Raw genomic sequence first — 13,719 nt, 5'->3', positions numbered from 1 at the left:
TATAATACATTATAATGTGGTCATAATGCATTGTAAGACAGAAGCATGTATGACTGCACTATAATGTCTTATATCATCTTATAACGATCCTGAGTCATTATCAGCCATTTCAGGTCCGTTGAAATATAGTCATACAGACGTGAAATGATCAGTAAGACATTATAGGGCCTCACAAAAGCCTACTGTAGGCTTTAAGTAACAAGTTTTACCGGCTTAATTAGAACATTTTATTTATTGATTTACACAATATCAATGAACTATCTGAGGTCTGCACAGAGACATTATTTTGATTGCCAGGTAATTGCTGCTGAATCACTACCTTTACCTATTACATGCCTCATTGATACTCCTAATTGATTTCCTAATCTTTTGTAGAAAATAACAACTTTATTGACTGTTATTACTCAGTATCATAACTGTGTCACTTTTCTGCGTAATATTTGCAAAATGTTCTGCCTCAATGACTTTGTTTGCATAGCATAGATAATTGGATTCAAATTAGCAGGGACCACATGAAATAGAATAAAGGCCAGTTTTCTCAAATCTGGGTAGTCAGGGAAGCGATGCAAAATGATGGTTAGAAATCCGGTCCAGAGCATGATGAGATACAGGACCAAGTGGCTGGCACAGGTTTGTATTGCTCTGTTATTCAATTCCTTGTTTTTCTTGGTCCAGCAGATAACAGCAATCCTGACATAAGTGACAGCTATACTTCCCATTGAGGAACTGAAAAGCAGCACAGTGAAAAAGAGTCCATAGATATTATTGATTGAAACATCATCACAAGATAGCTTGAACAATGATGGATTGTCACAGTAGGCATTCAAAATAATAGAACGGCAGCGGGATAACCTTACTGTGAGTCCTAGTAGAACAGACACTAACAGTATTGATGCCCCCCAAGCAGATGCAGATAGTGTAATCACAGTTCTGGTTGTCATTATTGATCTGTACCTCAAGGGGTGACATATAGCCACATATCTGTCAACAGCCATTATGATCAGTATCATATGTGAGGCTGATCCAAATACGTGACTGCAAAATGCTTGTGCAACACATTGGCTGTAAGTGATAAAGTTCTCAGTTGAAAGAATATCAGCCATCAGGCGGGGCAATAAGACAGTGTTTCCAATTAGATCGTTTACAGACAGATTACAGAAAAGGATGTACATTGGTTGGTGCAAGCTCCTCTCTGTAATGATGAGGACAAGGACTCCAATGTTGGAAACAAGGAGGGAGAGATAGACAAACAGCATTATGAAAAAAAGAGGGTACATGGATTCTTTGGATATTTCAAAGCCCTGGATTTGAAGGATATGGCTTTGAATTGAGATGTTGCTATCCATCCTATAACCAGTGCAGGGTAAATCTGTAATCATAAAGAAAAATAATAATAATAATGATGACTTTCAGATCAAAATATTACCCTGCATTTCTGAATGCCCCTGCAGTGAATATTGAATACAAAGTTACTGAATATATTTTACAGAATCAGTTGAACACATCCCAACAACGACAGCAGAAGTGAGGTATAGTTCTTCTAGGAAATCCTCTAACCCTTACCTTGTCTGCCGAGGGTGAGAATCCTATCCTTGCGCAGTAATCAGCCTCCTCTTATCTTGAATGTTCAACAGTAATTTAATGTCAATGATGAGGTAAACAACATGCCATGTCACAAGGGTATCAACATGTGGGTTACCCCCTCATGTCAAAGCACCACTACAGTACATCGTGTGGCCATTACAGTTCTATGACACTAATGGGATCGGAAAAAAAACTGGGCTTTATGTGACTATTCATTATTATAATCATTATTCATGATTATTACCTTTAAATGTTGTTCAAATGACATTAATTTGAAAGTGAAACAAAAAAGGATTTTAATGTCTTTCATAGTGATAGAATATACAAATATTAATTATAATTCTATAGGTACTCATGCCGGAAGCGTCCTGGAAATCTGAAGCCATGCCCCTCTACTGGGGTATGGAAGTCAAGTTTCCCCATTGACCCTCACTACAATTAGCTTACCTTTTGCCACTTCGACATTCACTGTTGTTGTTATTTTTATGTTTCAATAAACATTTTCATGAGTTTGGGGTGTCATTATCCAAATAGTTAGTAGTCATCACCATCATCACCACCTGCATCATAGTTAAAAGACAATTGGAAAACGCATTGGAAACCACACTTCCATACCCCAGTAAGAGAGATGTGAAACCTCACACCGTGATTATCTATAGTTAGTGAACTATTGTTCTTCCTCATACTTCTTTTACTTATTAGTGGGCTTGCTTCAGCAACTTTTAAGCTACATTAATCCAACTTCAAAACGTGAAGAGACATCTAACTTGCGTTGCTTGTATTTAACTTTTTTCATACTCATTATACTTTATAAACTATACAAACTTGAAAGTGCAAGATTTACCTCAAGGTCTACATTGGAATATAGATTTATGCCAACATTCTGAGAGCTCTATTGTTACTCTATACACTGGTAAAGTGGAACATCACTGGAGACAACCAAACAAGCGTGCAGTGCTGTACCACTGATATGATAATGCTGATATTTGTCTGTCAATCCCACCATAATAAAACTGACTAGTATTCATTATTTCACTTTCTCCACCATCCCAGAAATAGAGGCAATGTGAAAAAAGATTTTCAGCTATATTAGTGAGTAGTCATATTTTTTAAATGTTATTTATTTATTTACGATTTGCGCACACACACAATAACAAATGAAAGGCTAAATAAAAGGCTATTTGTGCGGGGGAGGTTAAGACAGGCCAGGTCTGGTTTGAGGGCAGTGGTTGAGATGTGTAAAATGTCACGTAGGTGGAAGTCACTTAGTCTTGACCTCAAGCAGTTCTTGTTTAAGTTCATGACAGAGAACGTCTGCTCACACAAATATGTATATGTATATGTATAGGGCTTTAGAGCGAATAGAATTGATTGCCTTTACCACGGGTTTCATAACATGATCAAATTTGAGATGTTTTGCGCAGAGAGCCTGCTGGTGAATTATACAGTGGAGTATAATAGCGTTACCTCCTTCTTCGCTGACTTTGTTGCAGATCAATGTGGACAATCCACTTCGTTCACCAACCATGGCAAGCGCACCATCGGTAATAATCCCACTAACTTTACTCCATGGTAGTTTCATATCGTCAACAGCTGTACAAACAGAAACGAATAAATTCGTTCCTTTTGTTTGGCCTTTAAGGCTTTGGAGGTCAAGCAGCTCCTCTGTTATGTTCATGTCATCGTCAACTCCTCTCAAAAAAATCAGTAGCTGCGCAGTGTCAGATGCATCTGTGCTTTCATCGCAGGCTAATGAAAAATAATCAAAAGTCACTCCCCTGTCCCCCAATTGTCTCTGAATATCTGATGATATGTCCTCTATTCTCCATGCCACAGTGTTACGAGCCAGGCAAACATTAGCAAATTCTTGCTTCTTCTCGGGGCAAATGTTCTCCACCATTTTCATGACAGTCTTTGATAAACGTACCCTCTTGTGAAAGGTTTGCCATATTTGGCGATTAACACGGCCACTTCGTAGCTTGCTTTGGTGACGTTCTCATTTGACTCACAGGCCCGCGTGAAGAGTCGCTGTTGTGAGGCCAAAGCAGCTTGGAATTGCTTCACTTTTTCAGCGCGCTAACTCCGTTAGCTTGTCGTATGCGTTAGCATGTTTTGTCTGGTAGTGTCTCTTTACATTGAATTCCTTAAACATGGTAACAGTCTCTTGACAAATTAGACAAACACAATTGCTCAGATTTTCAGTGAAAACATATTGTAATTCCCATCTCTCCTGGAAGCGTCGGCCCTCACTGTTAACTTTCCTCTTTTTATTTACAGGCGCCATGGCAGAAACTAGCGAGAAATGTTCACAGCAAGGTCACAGAGCCATATAGAGTTAGAGTTCACCATGCGGTGAAAGGAGAAATTGCATTTTGAACCTTTTATGATTTATTTATTCTGTTTGACAGTCCTAGCGGGCCATAAAGAATACATTATAAAACCGAAGCTGGGGCCGTGTGAAATCTGACGGCGGGCCGGACTTTGGACATGCCTGCTAAAAGAAGCACTGTAGAATGCTGCATATCGAACTTATTATTATGACAAAACAGAGTAGATGGGTAATGTCATGCTGCTACACTTGTTAATACAGGATACATTGACATAATAAAAATGTACAGTAACAATGGGTTCCAAGCCCAGTTTTCCTGTGTTAGCAGCCACCAAAAAAAGAATGAAATAATCAAACATGCAAACTAACAGAAAACCTACAGCAAACTTTAGTCTGGTTAGTCAGGACCCCCGCTCACCCTGCCGAGAGGCCGTGAGACGACGGTCGGCCTCATGCCCCAACGCCACCCGGGAGGTGTTGAATACCTTGCGTATCTCCCGGGTGAACAGAGTGACGTCAGAGCATGCCGGCGTCTGACGCTCTCACTCAGCCGTAGCCCAAGACAGAGCCCGGCCCGTCAGCAGGGTGATGATGTACGCCACCCTGGAGTGCTCCGTGGGAAAGGATGAGGGCTGCAGGCTGAACACCAGGGAACATTGGGTGAGAAACTCTCTGCAGCCCTCCGGACGTCCGTCGTAGCGTTCAGGCGGTGGTAGGCGCGGCTCCCGTGCTGGGGTCTGGGGAGCTGGAGCAGGTGGTGTCGGTGCAGGTACCGCGGCGGCCTCCCGAGCCTCCAACATGGAACGGACCATGATGGTGAGTCGATGGAGGCTCTCGGCCACCTGCTGCATACCCTGCTTGTGCTGGGTTAACACTTCGCGCTGGGCTGCGGATTCCTCCTGCAGCCTGAGTATCTCCGCTGGGTCCATATTGGTCAGAGATTCTGTTAGCAATGCGGATGCGGTGGACCCAAGTGCGGAGAAATACTCAGACGAAAGATGTAAATACAAGAACTTATCTCTTTAATTAAGAATGGTCAGGGCAGGATGCACAAACAAACACTGGGAGAAAAGGGTAAAATAAAAGTGGAGAAAACCAAGCTCCAATAACACAGGTACTCACTGACAGACAGGGTAAACACGAACAGACGGGGAGAATCTCTGACAAGGACATGGGGAACACACAGGCTAGATATAGCAAACGGGACAGAACACACAGGTGAAACGAATCTGGGTAGATTGGGAGGCCACTGGCCCCGTACCGCCAGAGGAGGGCGCCAGAGTCACCAGACAGCGACCTCAGGCGTGACACTCTGGTGCCACAATGGGATTACGAACATTACCCATTTCCCACAACTGGTTTGGTGTTAGGTTCTGCTAAATAACTTCCCACAGTATATAGAACTTTGGACATAGTTCGAAACCAACAGATTTCATGACATATGTACATGTATGTACATTACATCAGATTCCTATTTGCTTTTTGTTTTAAGTCCTAGAAATTAATTGACACTAAAATACTTGTACATTACAATTTACCCTTGATTGTGCACACTTTTGCCTGCAATAAAACCATTCTCAGGCGTTGAAGAAGACTATGGAACTTGAATAAAAACAGCAGGAGACTTATATAACACATTCTTAGAAAGATTACACAACAATGCTCTCTGTTAGCCACCAGTTCTACCTCACCAAAACATCTATCTATCTATCTATCTATCTATCTATCTATCTATCTATCTATCTATCTATCTATCTATCTATCTATCTATCTATCTATCTATCTATCTATCTGTCATATAACCTTCTCTCATCTATCTGGCTATCCTACCCTCTGACCATCTTTTAACTGTCAATCTGTCCATTCCACTATTTCACTTTCTTTCAACTACTCAGCCATTATCTTTCTTCCTATCTTATGAAACTCTTAATGTAATTGATCTATCTATCTTTCTTTCATCTATACATCCTGTGAGAAAACGTGTTCTTTATTTGAAGGAGAAGACAAACTACTTCTTACTTTTAGCTATTTATTTATATGTCAGAATTCTAGGCTTGTACAAGGACCACTTTTGGCGAAGAAAATCACAGTCAGCAAGCTGTTAATCTGTAACCAACCTTCCAAAAATGGATGCATTCAAACAGTCAAACAAAGTATTTACAGAATACAAAATGATTATGATTGGCTATTTGGTTGGGGAGGAACCGTGGTTTAGACTTGGCATCCCTTGTTGTTCACGGGCTGGTCACACCATTCATCCCAGCTGCGGAGTCAGCACCCTGTAAGAGATAAGACACCTACTCTGGTATGTCCTCCCTAGCCTGTCCTCCCTAGCCTGGTACTTTCCACTATAGCTCTTTGTGTAAGCGTGTGTTGCAACATCTTTCTTGATGACCTGGCTCAACCTCTCCATGTATTAATCCAACGTACTATGGGACTAATGCTTGATCCATCACTCATTTATCAACAGGCCATCACATTAGTAAATTTAGCACACTGCAGTAATGTATTTTTATTATAGCAATAATAAACTGTTTTTATAAAAATAATTTCTAACAATCCCCTCTTCCATCTATCTATCTATCTATCTATCTATCTATCTATCTATCTATCTATCTATCTATCTATCTATCTATCTATCTATCCATTTAATGGACTATCTATAGTCCAAAGCATCTTTTAATGAACTACCAAAAAGACTTTGCAAGCCTATGAAGTTTCTTCAGGAAATTCCATTTCTAGCTGAACTTATGGTCAGCATGGAGTTTTTTGTCATGAGTATTCCAGGCATTATAATCATTAATAAGCAATATAAACATTTATTAGCACCTATAACCATTGGTAATCATTATAAGGATTTATGAACATGTATAAAGCATTGACAAACTTATGTAAGGTATAATCAACGCTGTGGAGTATGAAAAAGTTCACCTCCACAAAGTTGTGATTACACCTTACATAAGTGCTTTATACATGTTCACAAATCCTTATGATGAGTTGTTTATCGGGCTCATACCATGGCTACTACAACAAAATGAGTGCATCATTTATCTGTTTGCAAAAAAAGTAATTGTCATCTGATTTTGGGCATACTTGTTGAAATGTTTTGACAGCCACGTTAACTAGTGTGTTTTGTTCCTAGGGACACTAGTTTGTATCTAGGGGTATGGTTAATTACTGACGTGTAATAGAACATGCAGTTTGCTGTAATGATTTAAAATACAATACAAACCAAAGGTTTTATTTCCAGTGTTTAACCCAAACCTTAGCAACAGCATAACAATGAAGCAGTGCGTTTGCATTGTTCCCCCAGGCTCTGACAATGACTACCCACTATAGGGGTATAACAGTTCACCAAGGCTACAGTCCATTACTTACCTTTCAGTTTGTATCCTGGTTCAACATGTTAAAATAAAATAAAACTGTATAGTATTCTTATTATTGTCTTCTAGCCAACGGGTGATCATTTTTGAGAAATACAATAAAGTGATTATAACTAGGACAAAGAGCCAACAAACATGCACAATAAAAGGTGTCATTATTGTAATCAAAATATATTTAGCTGCTTTTACTACACAGTACTAACTCTGAGCACATGCCCCATCCATAACCTAAAGTCAATCATAACATCAGTCATTTCAGGAAATGCAGCATAATGAAATCCATCCATGTTTAAACTTTTCAATACGTTTTCTTGCTTGATTATTTTATAATTCATTCATTCAGTTAAGTAAATGCTAAATGTCAATTACCTATTTGAGTTTAAATGGAATTGACCCCAGCCCCAGAGCAGACTCATATTGTAGGCCTGAATGCCCCAAGACAGATGCCAGATGACAAAACCGATGAGTCCAGTCCTATAACTTAAGCTGTATTCCGAATGTCATACTTCCATTCTCCACAGCAGGTAAAGGGAATACTGAATAGGTTCAGAGTATTGGACTGCTGTGCTCAGATTCTTAGAAAAGGAGCATGAGCGGGATGCCGGATGTCGTACTTTGCTTTGGTAAATATCGGAGCATGCAAACCAGGGCCGGATGCAGCCTGCTTTGAGGGTGCAGTGGAAATGTTTTGGGGGGCATCATTTAAATTGCAGTCATATAAAACAGGTTGTGAGTTTGATCCCAGGGGCTGCCACCATTGTGCCCCTGAGCAAGGCACTTAAGTTGCTCCAGGAGGACTGTCCTTGTAGTTAGTTCACTGTAAGTCGCTCGGATAAGAGCATCTGCTAAAAAACAAATACTGTAATGTAATGTAATGTAATATAGTCATAGTTACATTTACCCGCCACCACCCCCCATCTTTGGAGGACATCTTTATTATCTTTATTGTAGTTTTTTGGCTTGTTTACCCCGCACTTTTTTAAATGTTTTAATTTCTTTTATTTTTTTCTTCTTTTTACCCCCTCATAACTTTTGTGATTCTGTTTGTCATGCATATATGACATCTTATTGAATTACATATTCCCACCACCACCCCTTCTTAGGAAGAAATTATATTTATAAACTAAACTTTTGAACTATTTTTGCATGTTTTTTTAATATTTTTTTGTATATAGGCATTCAGTCATATGTTTTGCATTCATAGTCTGTCAAATCATGCTAGGGTATCGATTTTCTATTCAAAAACTCATTTAGGTCTAGACCATTAGTAATGAACTCATTTAACATACTTCCAAAACACACATCCACTCCGAATAGGACAGCTTAGATTTTCTTTTCTGAACAGTTTTTTGGACATCTCTGAACTTTTTCACCTCTTTTTTTTATTTTTTTTAATCTTTTTAGCTTTCTCTTTTGTTATTTACCTTTTATCTTGTATCACTTCCTTTTATCACATTTTCATATCACAGCATCAGTTTTCTATATTTTAGCAAAAACTCATCCATATCTAGACTATGTGTGTGCATATGTGTTATGATGTCAGTGAGTGTGTGAGTGACTTGAGGGGGGCACTGGTGGGGTCATCGTTGATGATCCTGATGGCATGGGGGAAGAAACTCAGTCTTAGTCTTTCTGTTCTTGCTGCATGACAGCGAAGGCGTTTGCCTGACCGCAGCAGCTGGAACAGTCCATTTTTCGGGTGGTGAGGGTCCTTCATTATCCTGTAGGCTCTGGTCCTACACCTCCTGGTGTACAGGACATGGAGAGGGGGGGTTGGAGCTCCCATGGTCTTTTCTGCCAGGCGTACCACCCTTTGCAGAGCTCGTCTGTCCTGGACTGTGCTGTTAGCGTACCAGACGGTGATGTTGCCAGCCAGGATGCTCTCCACAGCTCCAGAGTAGAAGGACTGAAGGATCCTCCGGGAGACTTTGAATTTCCTCAGCTGCCTGAGATGGAACAGGCGTTGCCTTGCCTTTCCCACCACTGATGTGGGTAGTCCAGATCAGGTCTTCTGTGATGTGGACTCCCAGGTATTTAAAACTGCACACCCTGTCCACAGCAGTCCCACCAATGTCCAGCGGCGTGTAGGTCCTTGGATGTTGTGCTCTCCTGAAGTCCACAATCAGCTCCTTTGTCTTGGAGATATTCAGGATGAGGCTATTCTCCTGACACCAGAGTGACAGGTCCGCCACCTCGTCCAGGTAGGCTTCCTCATTGTTATCTGAGATCAGCCCCACCACAACTGCGTCATCTGCAAACTTGATGATGGAGTTGTCGCTGGACTTAGCCACACAGTCGTGGGTGTACAGGGAGTTGAGGAGGGGGCTAAGGACGCAGCCCTGGGGGGACCCTGTGCTCAGGATGAGTATGCTGGAGGTGTGTCTACCCACCCCGACCACCTGTGGCCTGGCCGTCAGGAAGTCCAGGATCCAGGCACACAGGGGAATGTTCAGTCCTAATCCAATCATCTTTTCAGCCAGTCTGGTGGGGACTATGGTATTGAACGCTGAGCTGTAGTCTGTAAACAGCATTCTCACATAACAAAAAAGAGCAGCAGAACTGTCAAGGTGAGAGAGAGTGGTGTGGAGGACCTGGGAGACTGCATCGTCCGTGGATCTATTTGGTCTGTATGCGAACTGCAGTGGGTCCAAGGTCGGAGGGAGGGAGGAGCAGAAGTATTCCTTAATCAGCCTCTCAAAGCACTTCATGACCACTGAGGTTAGAGCCACGGGTCTGTAGTCATTCAAGCAGACTGGGGAGGTGATCTTGGGCACAGGGACGATGGAGGATCTTTTAAAACAGGTGGGAACTACTGAATTAGCCAATGATAGGTTGAATATGGTAGTGAACACAGGAGCTGGCTGGTTAGCACAGGTCTTCAGTACTCGCCCAGGTATGCCATCCGGGCCAGAAGCTTTCCTAGTATTCACCTTCAGCAGAGCCCTCCTCACGTTGTGTTCCGTCACGGAGAGTGCTTGCTCTGCCCCAGCGTGTGAACTCTCATCAACTGCGCTAGCCAGCACTCTGACATTGTTGTTGTTGGCCGGCGCGCTAGCGGTGGTGTTGCCAGCCTCAAACCGTGCATGAAAAGAGTTCAGGTCTTCGGCTAGGGAGGCATCTGCACTTCCGGTTGAGGGGGGTGCGCTCCGGTAGTCCGTAATAGACCGTAGTCCTCGCCATAGGCCCCTGGTGTTGTTGCTCTGCGCCTGCATTCTGTCTGCATATCTCCTCTTGGCGGCTTTCACCGCCCTTCGCAGTTTGTAGGACTCCACTTTATACTCCTCCATGCTGCCGGATATCTGCCCGTAACAGCTGAAAGCCGGGCACATGTACAGCAGAGTCCAGTGTCGATTCCATCAGCCACGATTCCGTGAAACACAAAACAGAAGAGAGGGAAAAGTCTCTATTTGTCCTGATAAGAATACGCAATTCATCCATTTTGTTGCACAGTGCGCGGACATTTGAGAGGAGTATTGCCGGTAGAGGCAAACGTAATCCCGGTAGAGGCGAGCGTAGAAATTACTAACAGTGCTAACATTTGTGTTCCCTCCTTGTAATAAAATAATCACAAACATTATTTATTAGAGAGAGAATGGTTTGTGATTGTAGAGTTTTGCTTAATCAGCTTGCTAGGTAGATTACCTCCTTGCACAGATTACAAAATATCTCCTAGTGTATTAGATATCAGATCATGAATTACAGGAAGAGTGGAAATTGTTTAAATAGCAAGTAATTTTAACAGGGACCAACTAGTGTTTTTCCAATATCCTCATCTACTTCATACTCTTTTTTTTCTGTCATCACGCATTCTCTCATATGCGCAGCTATACGTGACAGAGCGGAGAAGCGGCGGAAATCTTACAAGATTAAATAGAATGACTCTCATATTTGTGACTCTATTCAAATGTATTTAATAGGCTATGTGTTATTGTGTGATTTACAGAATTTAACATTGATTGATCGTTTTCGAATAATACTGTCCTTGTGTAACCGAGTTGAGATGGTAAACTCACTCCTCAAATTCAAATACCACCACCTGCGCTGTTGAATTGTTCGATTTTCGATAGTTTAGCTGGTTTACGTCGGGTATTTGAGGAAACGGTCACATGTGTTGGCAAGTCAGAGGTCGCAAGTTCGAGACTCGGTCGGAGCAACTTGAATTACGGGGCTACTGTTTGCAACAACTTGACGTCTGTTTCACTTGGGCTGCTGATAAATCAACTGAAAATGGGCCAAGAGGCCACAACCATTGTGCAGACTGCTCTCCTTGCTGTCACAGAGGCCCTCCACACTGCTCGAGCTTCCTCCCTTTCCTCTGTTCCCATTCTACTGGACCTGTCTGCTGCATTCGACACAGTAAACCCCCCGATCCTTCTCTTCACCCTCTCAGAATTGGGCATCCCTGGCTCTGTACTCTCCTGGTGTGCATCCTACCTGGCCGATCGCTCGTACCAGGTGACGTGGAGAGGACAGCGATCCCTCACCACTGGGGTCCCCCAGGGCTCTGTCCTAGGACCCTTACTGTTCTCCCTCTATACCAAATCTCTTTGCTCGGTAATTTCCTCACATCGTTTCTCCTACCACAGCTACGCAGATGACACTCAACTCTTTCTCTCTTTCCCCGCTTCTGACTCACAGGTGGCAACACGTGTCTCTGCGTGTCTTGCAGACATTTCTGCTTGGATGTCAGCCCAGCACCTCAAGCTCAACCTTAACAAGAGTGAGCTGTTCTTCCTCCCAGGGAAAGCCTGACCTCTCCAAGACTTCTCCATCACAGTAGAGAACTCTACTGTGACCTCCTCCCATACATGTCACTCCCCTCCTCCGCACCCTTCACTGGCTCCCGGTAGCAGCTCGCATCAGATTCAAGACCCTAGTGCTTGCCTACCGGGCGGCAAAGGGAACAGCCCCTCCCTACTTGCAAGCAATGGTCAGCCCCCAAACCCCTGCCCGATCACTCCGCTCTTCCATCTCGGCTGGCCGCCTGGCACTGCCGCCTCTACGTGGATGCAGCAGCCGCACTACTCGGTCACAACTTTTCACTGTCCTGGCGCCCCGCTGGTGGAATGAGCTTCCCACTGCTAGATTCTACATGAAAGTGGAATTTTACCCTGTAATCCAGTGGATTTGATGTTCTCATTATTCAATAGTAGACACATTCACCAAAAATCGTGTTTTAAAATTCAAGTCAAGATATCTCGCTTTGAATGCCCAGATCAGTCCTGATGTTACAAATTGCCCATTTGAGTAAATTCCTCCCAAGATTCCCCTCCCATGCAAGGTCCTTCTGTTGAACAGCGCTAGAGCTAGCGCGTGCTGTTCTCTGGGAATCACTGTCATAGTAGAGCAGGGTCTTCTGTCATAGTAGAGCATCATTTCTAAATACAACTATATAATTAAAAGTGTATGAGTGGTAATAGCCTACATACGAGTTGTATTAAGAGTCACTGGACACTGTGGCCTGGTTTGTGCTGAAGTTTTTAGTTTTTTTTATTCAACACTGTTCTTAATCACATTCCTGATGGGCCGCCTTACAGCTTGATAACCACTGGCAGAAACTTCCTCATCCCAAAATGTAGTAATGGCTGCAATAAACTAATCTGTGTTCTTTGGTTTCGCCTCCCTTCTGATGTACTCTTTCCTTGCATGCTAGACAAGCTCGATGGGGGTTAAGTCAGGAGACCTGTGTGTGAAAGAACATTTCATGTCAATTGATTTCAATACTTTTTTTTTTTTTTTAATTGCTCAGAAGATTAAACAGCATACATATATCAAGGATTGTGTCATTAATTTACGCTGTTGGTGTCTTGACCCAGTTTATTCCCTCATTTGCGATGCATTAGTTATATAAAATGATGACATCATTATCAACATTACAGTGTTTATTATTATAAGAACAATTTACAATATTTTAGATTGACAATTTAAAGATGCATATAGCCTAGACAGAAATATATTAAACAATATAAGGGTTAATTCACTATAGTACCTTGGAAGAAATTATGAGTTGAACCCACAAAATCTTCTGATGTAAGGACCAACGATTCCTCTGATGATGTATTCCTCAATGTAAATTTGATCCATGATACCTGAAAGATGACACAGACTAGAATTAGATGCAGTCAGAAATAACCAAATCACCTTCCATATTGTTTATTAAATCTTAAAAGAACAGCTTACTGACTAGCTTGGATGTGGGTCTTACTATATAAAATCTCCAATGAGCCTTGTCCTTGGCGAGATATGGCACCCCAGAGGTGCAGTTTGAGGGGATGTTTTGGCCTTGGTCTGGCCATTTGAATTGTGTGATTGAATCGTAACTGCGTTGTTCAAAACGCATTTCCTATAATTCTACACATTTTAGGAAACAAAATTAACAAAATTGGGCCTATTAGAAACGCATGTCACGCAATAGGCTATGAG

At 42.1% G+C, this 13,719-nt stretch overlaps 1 protein-coding gene across 1 annotated transcript; it reads right to left on the bottom strand.

Annotated features, from left to right (window-relative positions):
- Positions 1–410: 410 nt before the first annotated feature.
- On the bottom strand, positions 411–1,346 carry LOC310822575 (olfactory receptor 5B12-like; the record flags this gene model as incomplete). Its single annotated transcript, XM_083694953.1, has 1 exon — positions 411–1,346. The coding sequence occupies one exon, from the start codon at positions 1,344–1,346 to the stop codon at positions 411–413; it is 936 nt and encodes a 311-aa protein (XP_083551079.1).
- Between the last annotated feature and the right edge of the window lie 12,373 nt (positions 1,347–13,719).

Source organism: Argentina silus (assembly GCF_951799395.1).
Source record: "Argentina silus genome assembly, chromosome: X".
Lineage (NCBI taxonomy): Eukaryota > Metazoa > Chordata > Actinopteri > Argentiniformes > Argentinidae > Argentina > Argentina silus.
This window is presented reverse-complemented; position numbering and strand designations above follow the sequence as displayed.